The sequence below is a fragment of the Electrona antarctica genome (genome assembly GCF_951216825.1).
Source record: "Electrona antarctica genome assembly, chromosome: 20".
Taxonomy (NCBI): domain Eukaryota; kingdom Metazoa; phylum Chordata; class Actinopteri; order Myctophiformes; family Myctophidae; genus Electrona; species Electrona antarctica.
The window spans coordinates 34,126,899-34,145,012 of NC_136801.1; the positions used below are offsets into that span (position 1 = coordinate 34,126,899).

Below are 18,114 nucleotides of genomic sequence, written 5' to 3' on the forward strand. Positions count from 1 at the left end.
AGACTCACATACATAGAGCATGTCTGAAAGATATTAGCTGAAATTGATGAAATAAAAGCTTAAATATGTAGCTATAGGCATAGCTACTTTTATTTCATATTCACATGTCAATTTCATGCCAATCAACGTTAAGAATCCACAGAAGTGAACCTTTCAAGCCTGTTTTCTGCAAGACATTTATTCTATAAGCCATATCTCCAAAACTGGTGGGTCAAACTGAACATGCTTTCATAATGACCTGATAAAAACGAAAAGAAAAAAAGATCCAATGATTAACAGATAAACAGCAAGTCTTTTACCGGTATATTTTCCTGAATGGTAAAGGAAACCACGGTATAACTTACGTTTACATTTGGGGCCCTGGATGTTCCAGCCATTGTCCATACACATTAAGTCGATATATCCCCAGGTGCCGACGTTACACCCCACTCTGACCCGTGTTCCTGCAGGGTAGGACTCCTTCAGGCCAATTATGTCATAATTGGAGTCATAATCAGAACTTCTTATAAAGTCTGCAAGTGTACAGTCTGAACAATAAAGAGGGAAAGAAAACATGTGTACCAATTTAACACAATTTTGTAAAAAATAATAATAGTGATCAAAACAAACATTAAAAACTGATAAAAAAGTGGAAGAGGACGGTTGTATTTGTCACTATCTGCTCATACATGTACTGTACAGTGTAATACTGTACATAGTAAAATAAGCTAAGTGCAATTTTGTGCAGTCCACAAAGTACTGTGATACAACGACAATGGTAAAAAAAGAAAAACGAATAATAATATAATAATTGTAATAATAATAATAGTATGTCAAAGTTTTCAGTAGTATCCACATCAGCATAATAAGAACAGGGAGGGGGGGAATCTAAATATGCAATAAAGGCATGTTGCCGGTTGAAGAACACATGTGCTAATACACCTTATACTAAAGCAGCTATAGTTTTATGTTATTTGTATTGTTTTCAATTCAATTCAATCTTTATACTTTAGACTCAGGGGAATCCATATCACAATAATATAATATAATAATAGTAGCAGTACTATTTATACTAAAACAGCTATAGTAATCATCACACTAGTATAGTATATAGTATAGTATAGTAGCAGCACTAGTATACATATTTATGTAGTGTATCAGTGATACTGTATATATACTTCTACTAATTCAATGTCATCTATGAATGAGAATGAGGTCTTACCTTGAATACTTGAACTCACTGAATTCAGCATATGGATCCATATCAATAGGAGGCTTTGCGTTATGATAACATGCATTGCTGCTGTCTGCGATGCTGTACATGAATCAATAATTTACGTCTGGCCTTCCTGTCTAGGAAGGGATAGTAGCGGGTAGTGACCGCACAGTGGCTATATATATATGACTTAAGTTTGACTCTGTTGTACAAAACGTAGCAGATCTATAAGCTCTTGGCGTATTGCATTGTGGCGTGCTGAGAGCTTGTAAATCTGCTATATCTGGCACACGACATGTCATTCAGTAATGCGCTTACTGGTCTGATAAGGTCATCAGAGGTCGTGAACCATGATGAAATCAGCAGGGGATTGGCTGAGAGAGTGCAAAGTTAGGACTTTGCACTTAGGAGTTTATTTGTACTAATCTAAATTAACCAAATAAACAACAAATCAGACACAAAGTATTGCGTAATTCAATGTTGTTGGTTTTCTTTTTCATTTCATTTCATTTATGTGCTCTTTATGTGCGTGTGTTACATTTTTGATGTTTACTTTTGATTGACTAAACAGAGTATTCCGGTAAAGGTTTCTTCCAGTAATCATTTGCCGAAATCAATCCATTCAGCAAACAAAACAAAACTTTGCTTTGTGCTTATCCAAATAAGAGCACCATTTCCGAAAAACTTTGAAATAGGCTAAATAAATAAAAATGCATCAGGAAAAGTGGTTACTTGCCGTGTTGGGAATATTACAGCATACATAGTTATGATTATTATTTTTTATTTTTTTCAGGGGGTTTCACATGTCATATTCAGACCTCCATCCACCTGAAATCGCACACACACTCACTCCTATTCCACAAGGGAATTATAGTTATAACTTTTTTTGACCCTTTCAGGCATCCCCTTTCTCTAAAACACCCTGGACAACACACGTCCTAGACTCGTCTCCCTTCTCTAAAACACTCTGGACAACGCTCCACGCGTCCTAGACTCTTCTCCCTTCCCTAAAACACCCTGGACAATGCTCCACACGTCCTAGACTCTTCTCCCTTCCCTAAAACACCCTGGACAATGCTCCACACGTCCTAGACTCTTCTACCTTCTCTAAAACACCCTGGACACCGCTCCACACGTCCTAGACTCTTCTACCTTCTCTAAAACACCCTGGACAACGCTCCACACGTCCTAGACTCTTCTACCTTCTCTAAAACACCCTGGACAACGCTCCCTACCGGAAGCCAATGCAAGGAGGCCAGGATTGGAGTGATGTGGCAGAATTTGCTGGACCTAGTGAGTAGTCTGGCTGCAGCATTTTGGATCAGTTGAAGGCGGTCCATGGTGTTTTTTATTTAAGCAGGTGAAAAGAGAGTTGCAATAATCAAGCCGTGAGGAAACAAATGCATGGATAATTTGTTCTAGTTCCGTGTGTGATACGATTGCTCTAAGCTTGGCGATGTTTCTGAGGTGAAAAAAGCATGTCAGAGTAACTGATTTTATATGAGTGTCAAAGTGCATGGATTGGTCAAAATTGACGCCAAGGTTCCTGATGTTTGGACGCAGTAAAACATCAAAATTAAAATCAGCAGGACACTCTGGCGCTGGTTGTTACTATATGGGGTTTATTGAGAGTGTCGCCTCTTTATATAAAATCTCTTTGCCAGTGTTTCCACCTGTGTCCTGTTAGTCCCCCAGCCTATCCTAGTGTTGATTGTATTTTGTTTTCACCTGTGCCCTGTTATCCTGTGTCTATTTAAGCCCTGTGTTTGCATAATGTTCTTGTTGGTTCGTAGTTCCCTGTCAAGGGAGTCTGTCCTGTATTTGTGTATTTGAGTCCTATTATTTTTGACCTAGCTGCCATCTTTGCCCTGTATATGGAAGCACCTTTGTTTACTTAATAAACACTTCTAAGTTTGCTTCTGCCTCCTGTCGCCTGCATTTGGGTCCTCGTCCATACTCATTCGTGACAAGCGCTCTATAGTGTATACGCATAGTTTCATTATATAGATATTCCACTGATTCTTAGAATATGTATGATTCTTGATGACTATTTGTGTTGTAATTGATGTATTTCACCAATAATGGCTATAACCTTTTTAAATATATAGACCTAGTATATCTAAGACGATATCTGTAGGATGTAGGAGTAGAGTAGGCCTAGCAGTAAAAAGTTAGTTTTTTTCTAGAAAATGGACAGGCCTAGCCTATGTTGCGTCATGATTCAAGGAATCCAGGGGGGATTTATTTTTTTGAGTGGTGCAAACCACTCCAACAACTGGCTTTGTACCCGTGTACCTGTGTTTGTTCGTACCAAAAAAACGAGCATGGTTGCTATGGTTAGTATGTGACGTCAAGCAGACGTCACTGCTTTCCTGGTTCTAATGTACAGTAACTATAACAATAAATGTGTAGTTGCACCACTTTATTGTATGACCTTTGGTCAAAAAGCAGGGGGTCCCTCTACTGTACTGTACTGTACTGTCACTGTACTGTACTGTCACACCCGAAATCATCATATATACAGTTAATATGTTTGTGTGTATTAGGCTGCATAACAGTGACACTTGGTGATGAAAACCAACCAAACGCTATTTTCGTGCTCGGACACAGCCAGCCAGGGACCCAGGGACACAGCTAGAGACACACAAAGCTCAGGGGGTCCCTCTACTGTACTGTACTGTCAGTGCCAGTGCCGTCTCTACAGGGGGGCATTGGGGGGCATTGCCCCCCCAGATTGCATTGTGTGCCCCTCCAGTCCAGATTGGCCAGTAGTACCCTACCCTACCAATATTTTAATGTTTTACAAATGTTAAATCTATAAGTTCTCCATGATTATTGTAAATATACATGTTCAAATTAATTGAATAGTTAATAGAAATACAAGGTAATATATGCATGCAGAAGACATTATAATGCTCAACATATTTGTATTTCTTTGTTTGTTGTTGGTGCTGCTGCATAATTGTAGCCTACTTGTAGCCTTTTTCAAGCATCACTTTGTTAATAGGCGACTATTTATTCTAAAACGGTTAGTCCCAATACTTGATTCTGATTGGCTGGTTACCGTCACGTGACCGTTGTAAATTTCACCGATAACCCACACCTTCAATCACTTTATATCATTCCCAGCTGATTCCGCATCTCTAGCTTTACTGGGGAAGGGGAGCGCTTGATTGCCTTACAAACCCATGCCGTGCGGGCGTCTAAGCACCGCCCGGCTCATATGACTGTGAATGTGACTATGGCGACATCAAACGCTATTCTCCCGTCACATAGCCTACTTGCCGAGCAAAACAAGGAAGTGATGTGGCTCGCTCTGGTGGCGCAAAGCGTAGCTACTGTGAATTGAATAGTTTTATTAGGTTAATATTGCTATATGTTTGTAACCGTTTTAGAAAAGCAATAAGCCACTCGAGGCCCCAGTTTACCGGGTATTTTACAATGGCTGGGAGGGTAGAAGACCCTCCGCTGTCGGGTCTGCCTACACCCCCAGCCATTGTAAAATACCTGGTAACCTGAGACCTCTCGTGGCTTATTGCTTAATTATACATAGGGGAGGTTTGAAAAATTAAGTGCCCCCTTTGGAAAAAAAGAATATGTCCTCCTGCTGATTTGTGCCTGGAGACGGCACTGACTGTCACACCCGAAATCATCATATATACAGTACAGTGTGTGTGTGTGTGTGTGTGTGTGTGTGTGTGTGTGTGTGTGTGTGTGTGTGTGTGTGTGTGCGCGCGCGCGCGTGTCTGTGTGCGTACGTGTTTGTGCAGCAGAAGACAAAATGGCGATAGCCCATTCAGTGAAGAAATGAATGTAATGTTTAAAAACAGATGTGACAATCTTAATGTGTTTTTGGTATTTTTTACTGACAAAAAAAAACAATAGTAGGCCTACTAGATTTTATTTGTTGCCAATGCACACATTATTATTATTATAATTATTATTATTATATATCACTCTTGATGGTTTTTCTTTTACTTGTTTTGATTGTTTGACTGTAGATTATATTGACGATTTTAAAGGTAGAGACATGACAAAACATGCCAAATGGGTGACACAAAAAAGCCACAAAAGCTTGTTTCCATTGTGGGCCATTAAACATTCAAGAATTAATCCTTGAAACAGTTAATTTCAAGGACCCCCATAACTCTGAGAGTGTACAAGGCTGCACAACAGTGACACTTGGTGATGAAAATCAGCCAAACGCTATTTTCTTGCTCGGACACAGCCAGCCAGGGACACAGCCAGAGACACACAAAGCTCTGTATAAGAGTAGTGGTTGCACGACTCAAAAATGTATAGGATGAAATTTCTTCCTTTGCAAAGTGGGAATGTGCCTGCCAAAGTTTTGCGGCAATCAGACATGAGGTAATGACTTGAGGTGTTTCAAAACGGACCACTCCTGCAAACCTGATCACATGACTATAGAGATACTGCATGCATGTGTACCAATTTGCGTGAGGTTTGGACATATAATCTGTAGGAGTAATATCCAAAAATGTGTTTCCCAAAATTCGGCCTCCTCATTCACGGACGGACGGACGGACGGACGGGGGGTGAAAACATAGTCTCTCGGCTTTTGGCCTGGCAGAGACAAAAGGTTAGACAAAATAGTATAGCTTAAAAGGTATGTTTGCTAATTATTTATGCATAAACCAGAGAATGAAGAGGTGCTACATTTGTATCTACATATAGGTCAAAAAGCATCAAACTTAGCGTTAAGACAAGGTACTCAACATTCTGACCAATTATTCGCTAGAATACATCGGCCTAATAGAAGTTTGCAGCTGTCATTTTGGCGTATGTGTTATAAAATACACATTTATTATCATAGAATTTCTGCTTCTACATCTTGGCTGCACCTCCTCGACCCATGATGGACTTCTTTGTGTTTCTCTCAGGTTTCAGAAGGATTATATAACACTTTGGTCCAAACAGTGACACCAAAATGCCAAAGCTAGATGCTAAAATAGCAAAAACCTCCACTACATCTGCATATTTTCCCGGAGAGCTGATATATGCTGGGATGAAGGCTATCCACACGGCACAGAAGATCAACATGCTGAAGGTGATTAACTTGGCTTCATTGAAGTTGTCTGGAAGATTGCGTGCCATGAATGCTAGGAGGAAGCTGAGGAGTGCCAGTAAACCTATATAACCTAACAATACTCCAAAACCAACTGTTGATCCCACATCACACTCATAGACTATCGTATCACTGTGATAGTGTGTGTTTTTATGAGGAGCTGGTGAGGCAGACACAAGCCAGGCTATGCAGATTGTTGCCTGGATGGAAGTAAGAGCCAGAACTGTTCCTCTCTGCTGCATAGCACCAAACCACTTCATAATGTCTGTAGCCCCAGGCTTGGAGGCCTTGAATACAGCCAACACCACCATAGTCTTTACCAGGATACACGAGACACACAGCACAAAGCTGATCCCAAATGCTGCATGCCTCAGCTGACAAGTCCAGATCCTGGGACGGCCAATGAACAGAAGTGAACACAAGAAACATAGTTTGAGTGACAACAAGAGAAGGAAGCTAAGTTCAGAGTTGTTGGCGCGCACCATGGGTGTGCTTCGATGATAGATGAAGATTCCCAGTACAATGGCACAGATAAGTGTGCCCAGCAATGAGATGATTGTCAAGGAGATACCAAGAGCCTCATGGTAGGAGAGGAACTCCAGGCTCTTAGGAACACAGTGGTCACGCTGGGGACTGGGCCAGAAGTCCTCTGGACAACTGGTACACTCTGTAGAGTCTAACAAAGACGACAAGGTTAAAGGGACAGACAAGTACAGTATTGTCCTAAAGATACTGTACATTACTACATGGTGTAAACCAACCAGTCTCATTGCTGATTTCTCCCTCAGAACAAGCAATGCAGTCAAAGCAGCAGACAGGTTCCCCTTTCCTTCTGGCCACACGGGTTCCGGGGGAACAGCTTTCACTGCACACTGACCGAGGTGGCTACAGAGGAAATTAAGAATGATATATTTTGTACAAACTGAATTACATTCACACCAGCTCAGCATTAGCTTTAGAAAGCTGAAGTGACCTTTTTAGATTCAAAGTTCCAGAAGATTCTGTCTTCATCCAGGATGAGTTCTTCACCCGCAGAGACTAACTTCTTGACCACACCTACATTGTGAACTTTTGTGCTTCCATCAGGGAGCCACACCCAGTTCATGACATCATAGATTGGTAAAGCATCACCATTCTCATCAAACGATACGTGATCACCAAATGGTGTAGAGAAGTTGATCCTTTCCAGGTAATATAAAAGCTAGACATGGTGATGAGCAGAATTATAAAAGTGTGTTTTGAGCAGCTGCTCAAAATATTACTTGCACAATGTACATAGACAAGGGAAATAGATTTTGATGTACAATTTGTACTTGAATTGTTCAGACACTACTGCATATCAGGTTATCACAACTGTCCACTGTGTGATAATAAACAACTAAAACTAACAATTTAATGACTACTGCAGGCTCATAATTATTCCGCCCCATCATGACAAGTGTCTTTAGTAATATGGTGTGTACACCCTTTGGCCTTTTGCTGTTATGAACTGATCCAAATTGTATATATAGTCAGATTGGCCCAGACACCAGCCAAACCTAAATCATTATTAGTCTAAATTTGAACCCAACTAGAAACATATGTAACCTGTGAAATGACATTACACCTGCCATGGCTGTATTGTCCGCAAACCGGCACAGCTGTGCCCAATAAAAGGCCCTTTTCCTGGCACACAATGCAACATGTCATGGATGGCATGGGCCAGAGCATACACAGCCTTGTACACATTGTACTCTGGCCTGAGGTCAGATACATCCAAAAGTGCGGCTTCTGCTGTTGCTAGGTCCTCTTGTCCTGTACACACCCTTCCACCAGCATCCACCCACTCTGACGGAAGGGGGGGGAAATTACACTGAAATGTGTGCTCCCAAAACCGCCTCATCTGAAGAAACACAGTGAAAACTTAAAGCATAATTCTCTAAAGCACAAAGCTTGTGAATGAACACAACATTGCAACTTAACCCATTTAGGACTGAGGCCGATTCTAAAAAGGCCTTTTAAATAAAAAATGTCATCAAATATTAATTAAAAATGACAAAAAAATATATGTTGCTATATACTGTACATAGCAACAACTAACACAAAGGGGTTTCCCGTCCTGAAAGGTATAGTTACAAAAGGGGATCCCGTACATAATGGGTTTAAAAAATGAAACAAAAGACTCACTATGTTATTTTCATGGCTGTTGTCATGGCCATTGTGGGGATGGATTTTTAACAAGAAGTCCTTTAAACCTGGTATCTCTCCACGACGGATGGCAATGCCCAGGGTGCCTCCCAGGTACGGCATGAAGTCTAGAGTCAGGAGCTTAGGATCTGTTGTCCAGGCCTCACTGGCCATCCATTGCAGACCTGTCACATTCTGCTTTACCACCTATACGGTATATAACTCAATGCTATTGAACACCCTTCATGTCTGTGTGTTGATTCACAACATATTGAACGAATTCAAATGAAAAGTATTAAAAAGTGCCTCTGACAAAACCAGCTAACTCCATTGGACCCTCAAACTGTCTGTCTGTCTGTCTGTCTGTCTGTCTGTCTGTCTGTCTGTCTGTCTGTCTGTCTGTCTGTCTGTCTGTCTGTCTGTCTGTCTGTCTCCACCCCTCTCACGTAAGTATCTGACAATATACAATATAAATTCACAGTACCAACTTTGATGAGGCAGTATTGCTTTGTTTTAAAAATATAATGTTTTCTTAATTTCTTGAAAAATTATAATATACATATTTAGGCTATATATATATATATATATTATATTATTATATTATTATATTATTATATTATTATATTATTATATTATTATTATTATTTTAATTTATTTAGAAAGTGGTTAAATTGCTTTCCCACAACCTCCTCCATGAGATGAACCGTAAAGGGCACATATATAAAGGCAATGACCACACGAGCTGTGGATGTCTTCATCACAGTGACAATCCTCTGAAGTTCAGCTGGGTCGTGGTCCCAGGGCAGAACCTCCACGTACGCCAGACAACCAAAACCAGACTGGGCCAGGTCAGACTGGAATGACTGGGCAGCATTTCGGCCATAGGCATCATTAGTAAATAGCAGTCCTGCCCAGGTCCACCCAAAACGCTTTATAATTTGGAGCATAGCTTGGACCTGATGGATAAAGAATGGTGGGATAAGACCTGCTTAGTTTGATTATGCACATACTGTAGTGTAAAATCAGTGAATCTCCTGCGTATAACCCACATTAATTTTCTTTTGATGCTGACCCTAAACCTAACCCTTCAGCTCCAGCAGTATTATACACAAAGAAATGAGAGGTGATATGCAATATCAATAAAGGGAAGTGATGTGTACTACTTGATACCAACAGATGTTTTGTCTGTAGAAGTTCACCTGGAAGGCATCACTTGGGATTGTTCTAAAGAAAGATGGGAACTTATTCCGGTCACTCAGACAGGAGCACGTGGAATAGTAACTTACCTGAAAAATACACAAAAGATATATTCTGTAATATACCTATACGGTACTATAATTCTTTATTACACGGCTTGGTTGAATGCTTGATTCTGATTGGTCAATCGCCGAATTCATCGGACTGTTATTTCTGGATAATGACTGCTCCGCTCTATAACACACCGATGCCAAAACAAACCCTCGGAGCACCTGCTGTGCTCCGCTGATTTACTGCTGTTTCCAACATGACAGCCATGATGTAAACACACACACAGTGTCATTTACAGCAAAACATTGCTCTCCAAAAGGTTTTTGAAAACATTTCAGCGAGAAATAGACGGTGCAGTACCCGAAAATAGATTATATTTGATCAATTCACTTCCTTGTTTTCCGACTGTGCTGCAGCTGGGCAGACGCCGGCCACTTATGGGAATACTTTCATTACCGTAAGCAAGGAAATATGAGTCGTTTTGTTTTGTTTTGGGTCAATTTATTAATTTATGTATTAAGTAGCCGTGTAATAAGCGGGATAATGTATGGCTGAGTGGTCATTGTTTATAGATAAATCACCTTCAGGCTGATTAACCACTGACGCGACAGCGGAGGTGGTTAATCAGCCTGAAGGTGTGGGCAACTTTGAAGATGGAGAGGGCCACTATATTTAAATACAGTCACTCCAGAGGGTCACATTGCATATTACGGTCGTAGCAAAAACAGCCAATCTACAAGCTCAAAACGCGTCGCAGTGTAACGCGTTTTGAGCTTGTAGATCAGCTATTTTTGCTATAGTTTAATTTAAATCCTGATTTTTTTTTGCTATTTTGGAATTGGAATCCTGAAAGATATTTTAGACTAAAGTAATTAAAGCCAGTCATGTTTGCATGATTGGAATTATAACATAAATTAAATAATATACTTTATCAGTATTCCAATATTAGGGCCACATTAAGTGAAGATGGGGGCCGCATGTGGCCCCCGGACCGCCAATTGCCCATGTATGCCTTACATAATTTCCCCATAACAAGCAGAGCACGTTAGTGGAACAGAGCAGGGTGAAACTCTACACTCACTTTCCCTGCTCAATCCCACGCTAAAATGCTCAACATCGCTCACCACCACTCAGCTTGATTTCCCTCCGCTCGGTTCACATTTTCAATCACAAAAAAAAAAGAAGGGACTGAATTGTGTGCTGCGAACACACAGAGGCAGCTTAAGCCATCAGGAGGCCTGGTTCAGAAACACAATGCCGTCTTTTGACAAACACGTATACGAACCCTTCAACACACAACAAAACACACTATAGCCTTGCGTAGCCAGCCTTCATCTGCCTTTGCAATGCATATTGCCACACAGTGATATCACCATCGCTACACAAGGCTAAAAACACACACCATGCAAGGTTTGTTAAAACTTGCATGGTGTGTTGTTAACCCCTAATCAATCACTAGGTTATACTTTGTTACGAAAAAACACAAACATTATCCTTTTTCATAAGACAACGCAATAACATAATAATAATAATAATAATAATAATAATAATAATAATATATACGATTTATATAGCGCTTCAAGGTATCCAAAGTCGCTTTACAGAACAGAAGTAAAAACAAATTTATTAGAAAACTAGTTAAAAGGTTAAAAGGTTACATTGTATAACAATATACAATGTGGCAATCTACTGCCCCCCATGCTCCATTCAAAGTCTGCCAGCTCCACTTACATGCTCTGTAACAAGTAAATATTGTTTTCTTTATCAGGCTGTAGAAAGACTACACTGTTTATCATTATATTAGATTTGTAAATAAACTAAAATAGCCAAAAAGAATGGCCAATTAAAATGGTGATGGTGAAAGAAAAAAACTTACCAAGGACACTCTGTACAAACCTAATACACTAGAGATGGCAATTGAATGTGTTGAGGGAGAGTCACCCACTATTCCAAGCACTGGAGGGGAGCCAACACAGCTCTCATTCAGTTGAAATTGTTCTTCTCTCCCACTGACCAATGACAAAGCTGAACGGAATGCACCTCCAAGAGTGAGACAAGTATCATAGAGACTGTATCCCAGAGTCACGTTGGGTAGCAGGCTGGGGTTTCTGTTGATCTCAGTAATGGCAAAAGCCATGGTCTGGGCCATTCTGAACCCGGGAATGTCAAATCTAACAGACAAAGTTCCACAGTAACCTTGACAATTTATCTTTGTAGAACTACATCAAATAATCCTATGATGCTATATGCCTATATTAAAACAATGTTCTCTTGCTTGCTGTGATACTCACCCATAGCAAATGAGATCCTGTTGCTTGGAGGTGAAAGACAGCTCAGGGAAGGCAGAGGATAAATGGATTTCAAACAAGCCACCCAGAATAAAGTCCCCAGCCTTGTAAATTCTGTTGAATTTAAACTGTGCCTGTAACTCACAAGAAGAGGAAGGTGAGGAAGACAAAGGAGAGAATGAAGAGAACAACATCAAGCACAAGTACACATATGGAATCAGTTGTATAACTTCAGAAGCGTTCATGACTGCACCTCCTCTGTTTAACCCATTTTCCAAACACTTTGTCCTGTTGCTCATTTTTATACACAGTGTTAGGCCATCCCCTGAGCCAACGTATGCCATAACATCATCGATCACACCTTCAACACACATCAACACCCTAGCAAGGCAGAGGCAGAAGAAGAGGCAGGGCTTAACATACGTCAACAATGCTTTCATATCAAAGTCCTGTTATGTCAAATCAAATCAAATCAGATCAAATTAATTTATATAGCACATTTAAAAACAACTCTCATTGTACCAAAGTGCTTCAACATATCAAAAAGAGCAATACAGTACAATACAATACAGTAAAATACAATGCAGAAATATAATATAAGACAGTCAATGAAACAACAGGCAATTAAAGCAAAATAATATAAAATATAAAAGTGCAGGATCAAGAGGGGGATTCAAAGGCTTGTGAATAGAGCTCCGAAGTCTGACGTCACTTTCAGTAGAGGTCGTCAATCTCCAGGTTCATGTATTTGTTTATTTGCATTGAGATCCCCAAACAGCGATTTTAGGTCGCTTCATATAAGAACTGTGTTTGAAAAATAAACCGACCACCTCGGCGTTTCTGTCAGGGGAGTGGCTGTGCGTCGTTAATGATGTCCATTCATATTTGATACAGCCAGTTTCTAGAGAAAATGGAATTAATGTGACCGCAAAAGCCTTGAAACTACATATGAATGCAATGTCGCTGAGCATATACGTCACGCCCAGCTGTCAACATATTGCGTTCCTGAGATTCCTCGTTGACGTAAGCTCAGCTGGTGGTGACTCGACTCGTACTAACCACGATACATTATATATCAATAAAATAAAAATAAAAATAAACGTAATTAACGTTCAGTTTCTGTTGTGCGACGGGCTGCGGGCAGAAGCAGCCTACCCGGAAATGTAGTCTCTGGGTTGTTTGGCTCGTTTCTAACGCTTATTTTGTTACTCTTTGGGTATATTTGTACATTTCCACCTTCAGTCGATGCTTCATATCCATATGAGTGAAAAGGCCCGGGTGATCGGTTTATTTTTCAAACACAGTTCTTATATGAGGCGATCTAAAATCCCCCTACGGAGAGTACAATGCTTATAAAAACATACATGAACCATGGCGCTCACTACCCTCTACTGGTAGTAGAGGGCAGTGATGTCAGGACTTCGGTGCTCTATATGAAAAGGTTTTAAGTTGTGATTTAAAAGACTCAACGGAGGGAGCAGTCCTAACAGCAAGGCAGCGACTGTGGCTCAAGAGGTAGAGCAGGTCATCCAATGATCCATGGGTCGGCGGTTCGAATCCCGGCTCCTCCTGGCTACATGTCGAAGTGTCCTTGGGCAAGACACTGAACCCCAAATTGCTCCCGATGTGCTGGTTGGACCCTTGCATGGCTTCCGCCGCAATCGGTGTATGAATGTGTGGGTGAATGTAATGCACAATCTATGTAAAGCGCCTTCGATAAAGGCGCTATATAAATGCACCATTTACCATTTAAGGGGTATGATGTTCCAAAGTGTAGGGGCTGCGGTCGCCCCTGAGCCTCTTTTTTGGTGGTGGAATGTGTAAGAGACTGCATTCTTCTGACCTGATAGGTCCTGATGGAGGGGGGATAGGATAGGAGGTCAGTGATGTAGGAGGGGGCCAGCCCGTTTAGGGCTTTAGTTTGTAGACAAAAATGAGGGTTTTGATGAAGCAATAAGCCACAAGAGGTCACAAGAGGCTCTCTCTTACCGGGTATTTTATAATGGCTGAGAGGCGTAGTGAGACACGACGCAAAGCGGGAGTCTCCGACCCGCATGGCCTGGGTTTGTAAGGCAATCAAGTGGGGGAGCACTTGATTGCCTTACAAACCCATCTCAGCTACAGAGCTGCGGAATCAATGTAACGCAGCTGGGAATGATATAAAGTTATTAGTAGGGGAGCCTATCAATCAGATTCTGATGCCTGTGATTTTGGAATGTTAATTTTTGGAGACAGGTATATCTTGATTCTTGGGGTTACCAGAATGCCAAAAAAACATGTCTAAAAATGTTTCTGTTGGGTTTAGCATGTTTAATTAGCATAATTAACTAATACATTGTCAAAAACGGAAATGGCAATAACTTTGCTTCTAGGTAACTTATAAAGGTGATCTAAGAGTGATGTGCAGAAATCCATCTGTTACCATTGTGAAGTCATACAACCTTTCCTAATTAGCATAATTTCCATAAATGATGCAAAAACGAGGTGAACATCAGCAAATTGCTGCATGTTTTACTTTTAGTCAACTTTGAAAGCTTCTCACAGACTGTATGTTTACAACTCCAGGAATAATTATCATCCTATGAATAAATCATGCAACCTTTTGTCTATGTAATAATTATGTAATAATCACACCAAAACCAGAAATATATTATTATATTACATTTCTTTGCTTTAAGTTAATTAATACTCATGATCTTTACAGACAGTGTAAGTCTGTTTGCATGTCTAGAAAGTATTAGAAGCGACCTCACACTAAAGGGCTGGGCGAGCGCGGGTGCTTTGGAATGGGGGGTCAGATCAACATAACCGCCTGGGTCATGACAGACTGCTGGGCGAGTGCTGGTGCTTTGATAGGAGGTCAGTGATGTAGGAGGGGGCCAGCCCGTTTAGGGCTTTGTAGACAAAAATGAGGGTTTTGATGAAGCAATAATCCACAAGAGGTCACAAGAGGCTCTCTCTTACCGGGTATTTTATAATGGCTGAGAGGCATAGTGAGACACGACGCAAAGCGGGAGTCTCCGACCCGCACGGCCTGGGTTTGTAAGGCAATCAAGTGGGGGAGCACTTGATTGCCTTACAAACCCCATCTCAGCTACAGAGCTGCGGAATCAATGTAACGCAGCTGGGAATTATATAAAGTTATTGAAGGTGTGGATTATCGTGAGATTTACTACATGGTCTAATCAGAAACCAGTATACACTTAACACTATGGCTCCTCATGGGCTGAATGAGGAATTTGATGTCAAACCATTTCTGGGATAATTCTTTCTTTTTCTTTTTCATTCTTTTAACTTTGTGTACACTATTCTTCTTGCCATTTTTGTTGTCGCTGTGTCCTCATTATTTTGTACTGTAATTGCAGTACCTTACTATTTTGTTGCTATTGTGTTATGGTCTCCTCCAGTATTTGTATTATTTGCAATATTTTTACTGGTTTGCAGCTTATTATTCATTTTGTCTGCACCTCTATACTTTCCTATTCTACTTGGGTTCTAAAGAGTTAGCATAGGGCTAATTGCAGCCACATCCTTTCAGATGCGGTGGGTGTGTCTTTCTTGATTTCCCTCATTGCAATAGAGCTTGCCCATATGCTGTTGTATATAATACGCCTACTTGATGTTTTGTACTCATACCTGACAAAGACCCGTAAGGGTCGAAACGTTATACTAAATCAAAAAATCACAGTGTGCGGACAACCCTTCCTTTTCTAATCAGAAACCAGCCAATCAGAATCAAGTATTGGGACTAACCGCTTTAGAGAATGTATTCTATACCGGACCGGCAGCCAGTGCAGAGAGGACAGGTCTCCTCCTCCTGGTGCCGTCAGGGGTCTGGCCCAGGGGCGCCTAACTTTGTTTCCAGGTGGGGGAGCACAGATTTGGACTCATAGCGCGCGCGCAAAAATGCGCGTGCATGTGCCTGTAACTCACAAGAAGAGGAAGGTGAGGAAGACAAAGGAGAGAATGAAGAGAACAACATCAAGCACAAGTACACATATGGAATCAGTTGTATAACTTCAGAAGCGTTCATGACTGCACCTCCTCTGTTTAACCCATTTTCCAAACACTTTGTCCTGTTGCTCATTTTTATACACAGTGTTAGGCCATCCCCTGAGCCAACGTATGCCATAACATCATCGATCACACCTTCAACACACATCAACACCCTAGCAAGGCAGAGGCAGAAGAAGAGGCAGGGCTTAACATACGTCAACAATGCTTTCATATCAAAGTCCTGTTATGTCAAATCAAATCAAATCAGATCAAATTAATTTATATAGCACATTTAAAAACAACTCTCATTGTACCAAAGTGCTTCAACATATCAAAAAGAGCAATACAGTACAATACAATACAGTAAAATACAATGCAGAAATATAATATAAGACAGTCAATGAAACAACAGGCAATTAAAGCAAAATAATATAAAATATAAAAGTGCAGGATCAAGAGGGGGATTCAAAGGCTTGTGAATAGAGCTCCGAAGTCTGACGTCACTTTCAGTAGAGGTCGTCAATCTCCAGGTTCATGTATTTGTTTATTTGCATTGAGATCCCCAAACAGCGATTTTAGGTCGCTTCATATAAGAACTGTGTTTGAAAAATAAACCGACCACCTCGGCGTTTCTGTCAGGGGAGTGGCTGTGCGTCGTTAATGATGTCCATTCATATTTGATACAGCCAGTTTCTAGAGAAAATGGAATTAATGTGACCGCAAAAGCCTTGAAACTACATATGAATGCAATGTCGCTGAGCATATACGTCACGCCCAGCTGTCAACATATTGCGTTCCTGAGATTCCTCGTTGACGTAAGCTCAGCTGGTGGTGACTCGACTCGTACTAACCACGATACATTATATATCAATAAAATAAAAATAAAAATAAACGTAATTAACGTTCAGTTTCTGTTGTGCGACGGGCTGCGGGCAGAAGCAGCCTACCCGGAAATGTAGTCTCTGGGTTGTTTGGCTCGTTTCTAACGCTTATTTTGTTACTCTTTGGGTATATTTGTACATTTCCACCTTCAGTCGATGCTTCATATCCATATGAGTGAAAAGGCCCGGGTGATCGGTTTATTTTTCAAACACAGTTCTTATATGAGGCGATCTAAAATCCCCCTACGGAGAGTACAATGCTTATAAAAACATACATGAACCATGGCGCTCACTACCCTCTACTGGTAGTAGAGGGCAGTGATGTCAGGACTTCGGTGCTCTATATGAAAAGGTTTTAAGTTGTGATTTAAAAGACTCAACGGAGGGAGCAGTCCTAACAGCAAGGCAGCGACTGTGGCTCAAGAGGTAGAGCAGGTCATCCAATGATCCATGGGTCGGCGGTTCGAATCCCGGCTCCTCCTGGCTACATGTCGAAGTGTCCTTGGGCAAGACACTGAACCCCAAATTGCTCCCGATGTGCTGGTTGGACCCTTGCATGGCTTCCGCCGCAATCGGTGTATGAATGTGTGGGTGAATGTAATGCACAATCTATGTAAAGCGCCTTCGATAAAGGCGCTATATAAATGCACCATTTACCATTTAAGGGGTATGATGTTCCAAAGTGTAGGGGCTGCGGTCGCCCCTGAGCCTCTTTTTTGGTGGTGGAATGTGTAAGAGACTGCATTCTTCTGACCTGATAGGTCCTGATGGAGGGGGGATAGGATAGGAGGTCAGTGATGTAGGAGGGGGCCAGCCCGTTTAGGGCTTTAGTTTGTAGACAAAAATGAGGGTTTTGATGAAGCAATAAGCCACAAGAGGTCACAAGAGGCTCTCTCTTACCGGGTATTTTATAATGGCTGAGAGGCGTAGTGAGACACGACGCAAAGCGGGAGTCTCCGACCCGCATGGCCTGGGTTTGTAAGGCAATCAAGTGGGGGAGCACTTGATTGCCTTACAAACCCATCTCAGCTACAGAGCTGCGGAATCAATGTAACGCAGCTGGGAATGATATAAAGTTATTAGTAGGGGAGCCTATCAATCAGATTCTGATGCCTGTGATTTTGGAATGTTAATTTTTGGAGACAGGTATATCTTGATTCTTGGGGTTACCAGAATGCCAAAAAAACATGTCTAAAAATGTTTCTGTTGGGTTTAGCATGTTTAATTAGCATAATTAACTAATACATTGTCAAA

The 18,114-nt window shown here is 41.1% G+C and overlaps 1 protein-coding gene across 1 annotated transcript; it reads right to left on the reverse strand.

Moving 5' to 3' along the window:
* Window positions 1-6,040: 6,040 nt before the first annotated feature.
* LOC306913287 (extracellular calcium-sensing receptor-like) lies at window positions 6,041-17,827 on the reverse strand (the record flags this gene model as incomplete). Its single annotated transcript, XM_079489878.1, has 11 exons — window positions 6,041-6,957; window positions 7,043-7,166; window positions 7,255-7,482; window positions 7,888-8,163; window positions 8,448-8,654; window positions 9,134-9,403; window positions 9,647-9,733; window positions 11,572-11,866; window positions 11,987-12,117; window positions 13,827-14,042; window positions 17,615-17,827. The coding sequence occupies 11 exons, from the start codon at window positions 17,825-17,827 to the stop codon at window positions 6,041-6,043; spliced, it is 2,964 nt and encodes a 987-aa protein (XP_079346004.1).
* Between the last annotated feature and the right edge of the window lie 287 nt (window positions 17,828-18,114).